Raw genomic sequence first — 3,520 nt, 5'->3', positions numbered from 1 at the left:
AACCTGTTGATAACGGACATGCCCAATTAGGAAAAATGTCTCACAAGAGTCCGGGTTCAATTAAAATCTTAGCAAGATATAATGGTCTATTCAACATGAACTTTTTACTAACAATGTTATCTAAAAAGAATAATTCTTCCCATCATGTTAATCAATCAATATTGTCCAATGAGGCTTCAAGCCTGATCTCTTATGGCAAAAAGCTAAGACCTTCAAAAATATCCAAAACCTATTAATTGTTCTTTCTGGAGGGGAAGATGTTATCAATTCATTGAGTGAAAATCCTACCACCTAGCTGAAGATGATAAAGTCAGAAGTCTAGAGCCAAAGCAAGAGAATAGGAGACATGATCTCCACGTGGCAGTTTCTTCATTAACGCTGCATTAGTCATCTCTACATCAGAAATACAGAAATAGCAAAATATTGTCAACAGCATCCCTGGTCCAAAGGCCCAAATTTGCTCCAAATTAAACCATATCGAAACACATGTCACATGGCATCACAGATGTCTAAAAATGGCCTGGTATCTACACACTATAAAGCGGAACAGGTTATGAGTTCTACCTCATAAAAGCAATTGAGTTTTAGTTCCTACTGTCTTCTGCGTTAATTCCAGAGAAAACTGAAAATGGACCAATCCCAGAACACAGGTTTCCAAGCCGGCCAGGCCACAGGCCAAGCTCAGGTGACCTCTTACATAAATGAACATTAACATTCCTTAATTCCAGTTCAACATCCATGATACATGTTGCATAATCTTCTATCATGTAATGATGTAAATATTTACATTTTCTTCCAGGAAAAGAGCAGCCAGATGATGGATAAGGCTAATAATGCTGCCCAATCTGCCAAGGAGTCGTGCCAACAGGTATATATACAAAGCGAAAAACTTACATCTATAGATGAATAAAGACTAGAAGGGGTTGAAGTTCATTCAACTAACCAGGCTTAATTGTTGTTGACGTTCATGACTAATGATAAACACATGTATACAGGCTGGCCAGCAAATGCAGGATAAAGCTCAGGGTGCTGCTGATGCTGCCAAGAATGCTGTTGGAATCAACAGATGAAACCAAAGGATGAGTAACACCCACCTGCTCCTCTTCGAATAGTACACACTTAATCAGTTTATTTGTTTTTTCCATTGTTTAGCTCATCAAGAGCTGGCTGTTTTTTTGTGTCCTTTTCTTTTCTTTGTTTCTTGTCACCGGTGTGTACTTCGAACATAAAGAGAGAGCTTTAATGAATTGTTTCTAGTCTTGAGTCTTCAATCACTTTTCCTTATCTTTGAGATGCATTCAAAGAATACGATGCCCCTAGTCTGAATCTTTTAACAGGTCACTGATAAAAGAGTCTCGGACAACACATTCCATTAATTCAATTGACCTAGTAGCCATATATCACNAGTCGTGCCAACAGGTATCTATACAAAGCGAAAAACTTACATCTAGAGATGAATAAAGACTAGAAGGGGTTGAAGTTCATTCAACTAACCAGGCTTAATTGTTGTTGAAGTTCATGACTAATGATAAACACATGTATACAGGCTGGCCAGCAAATGCAGGATAAAGCTCAGGGTGCTGCTGATGCTGCCAAGAATGCCGTTGGAATCAACAAATAAAACCAAAGGATGAGTGACACCCACCTGCTTCTCTTCGAATAGTACACATTTAACCAGTTTATTTGTTTTTGCCATTGTTTAGCTCATCAATAGCTGGCTGTTTTTTTGTGTCCTTTTCCTTTCTTTGTTTCTTGTCACCGTTGTGTACTTCGAACATAAAGAGAGAGCTTTAATGAATTGTTTCTAGTCTTGAGTCTTCAATCACTTTTCCTTATCTTTGAAATGCATTAAAATAATATGATGCCCCTAGTCTGAATCTTTTAGCAGGTCACTGATAAATGAGTCTCGGACAACACATTCCATTAATTCAATTGACCTAGTAGCCATATATCACACAATTTTTATTCAAAAATTTATGAAATCGGCTAAGATTCTGGAGTCATAAGATTGTGGTGAAGAATACCATTGATATATATCAGATTGCAAGCAAATGATCATAACTCAACAGGTTGTTGCAAACAATCCTGCATGAAAAAGCCTACAATTCAAACAAGAAAATAATGGATACTTCAAACCAAAAAAGGAAAAATACTATCTACTCCTTGCCAGGAATGTTTCAGATTTGACAAGCAAGATGTGAAGTAAAAAATCATGCTCAAACGACTGTAATTATCTCCTGTTATAAAGTAAAAAACAACATTTATCTGTAAATCACTGCAGCACAATCTCCGGAAAAAATTGACCTTTGATTCACCATTCCAATCCTTCCAACTAAGGACATTCATCTTCACCAGGACGAACAAAGGTCTTCTTTTCTAGGTTATCTCGAAAGCACACGTTTACTGATTCCTAACCTGCAGCTTCAACAAGCATTACAAATCTTCCTCTTTGTTCATTAACTTTCAGTAGGATTGTGGCATTTGACCACACATCTATGTAAGACATTTCACCCTAAAAGGAGATTTGCCTTACCACTCTCATTTTACTCTCTTTCCCTAAATGGGAGAGTCTTGGGTAACATTCGTTCCACCACATCAACTTTCAAAATCAAATAAAAGCATGTTATGTATTCATTCATACTATAACTCACTATTAGTGTTAACAGTTGGGATAGATTAAAGAGAAATAAACATAGACTTGGCACAGTTCTATTGAGCAATTAAATGAATGACATCATACCATAGATTTACCCAACGTTTTTTGCCATTAGGTAGATCAAAACTGAAGAGTAATATGCAGTCTGAGATCAAATCAATTATTCAAAGATTTTAAAGACTTTATGCTGAGTTTCTCTTGAGCAATCTTACTTCAGACTTAGTACAATGCAAACTAGTTATAAAATATTGAAAGCAAAAAAACCACCAAGTTCAGTTTAACCATTTTTCTCTAGAGTTCCTTAAATATTTTCCAAAGAGTGACTGGTTATCTTTCAACTAGATATCAGGAAGAAATACCAAAGAGAACATCAATTTGTTAAACCCACACATTTTTATTGACTTGATAAATGTAAATATACAAAAAATAAATATTCAATCTACAAGAGACACTGTCTGATATGGCAATAGTACCTCTTGTTGGAGCGGGGCCTAACTCCTCACCAAAAAGTCTTATTGAGTGGGAGGATTGTCCACTCTTATAAACCTATTAGCTTGAGCGTGCCTAATCGATATGGGATCTCCAACACTCCCGCCGACGGTCAAGCCCATATGGTCCACTTGCCTATGAATGGAGGTAGTTTGGTAGCCCACCACTGGTCAATCACTCAACTCAAATGGGGCTGGCTTTGATACCACTTGTTGGAGTTGTACCTAACTCCTCACCCAAAAGGCCTTATTTAGTGGGAGGATTGCCTACTCTTATCAACACATTGGCTTAAGCGTGCCTAGTTGATATGGGATCTCCAACAGTACCATGTCGGAGAAATATTGGCTTCGTTTGGTTGGTTTTTGAGAATACTAT

At 37.2% G+C, this 3,520-nt stretch overlaps 1 protein-coding gene across 1 annotated transcript; it reads left to right on the top strand.

Annotated features, from left to right (window-relative positions):
• The first annotated feature begins 616 nt into the window (after positions 1 to 616).
• LOC116137715 (stress-induced protein KIN2-like) lies at positions 617 to 1,621 on the top strand. Its single transcript, XM_031423401.1, has 3 exons — positions 617 to 685; positions 800 to 868; positions 1,547 to 1,621. The coding sequence occupies exons 1-3, from the start codon at positions 629 to 631 to the stop codon at positions 1,619 to 1,621; spliced, it is 201 nt and encodes a 66-aa protein (XP_031279261.1). The 5' UTR covers positions 617 to 628.
• The last annotated feature ends 1,899 nt before the right edge of the window (positions 1,622 to 3,520 follow it).

This window comes from Pistacia vera, unplaced genomic scaffold, assembly GCF_008641045.1.
Source record: "Pistacia vera cultivar Batoury unplaced genomic scaffold, PisVer_v2 Contig333, whole genome shotgun sequence".
NCBI classification, from domain to species: Eukaryota; Viridiplantae; Streptophyta; class Magnoliopsida; order Sapindales; family Anacardiaceae; genus Pistacia; species Pistacia vera.
The sequence above is the reverse complement of the archived record's forward strand: the minus strand, read 5'-3'. Positions and strand labels throughout refer to the sequence as shown.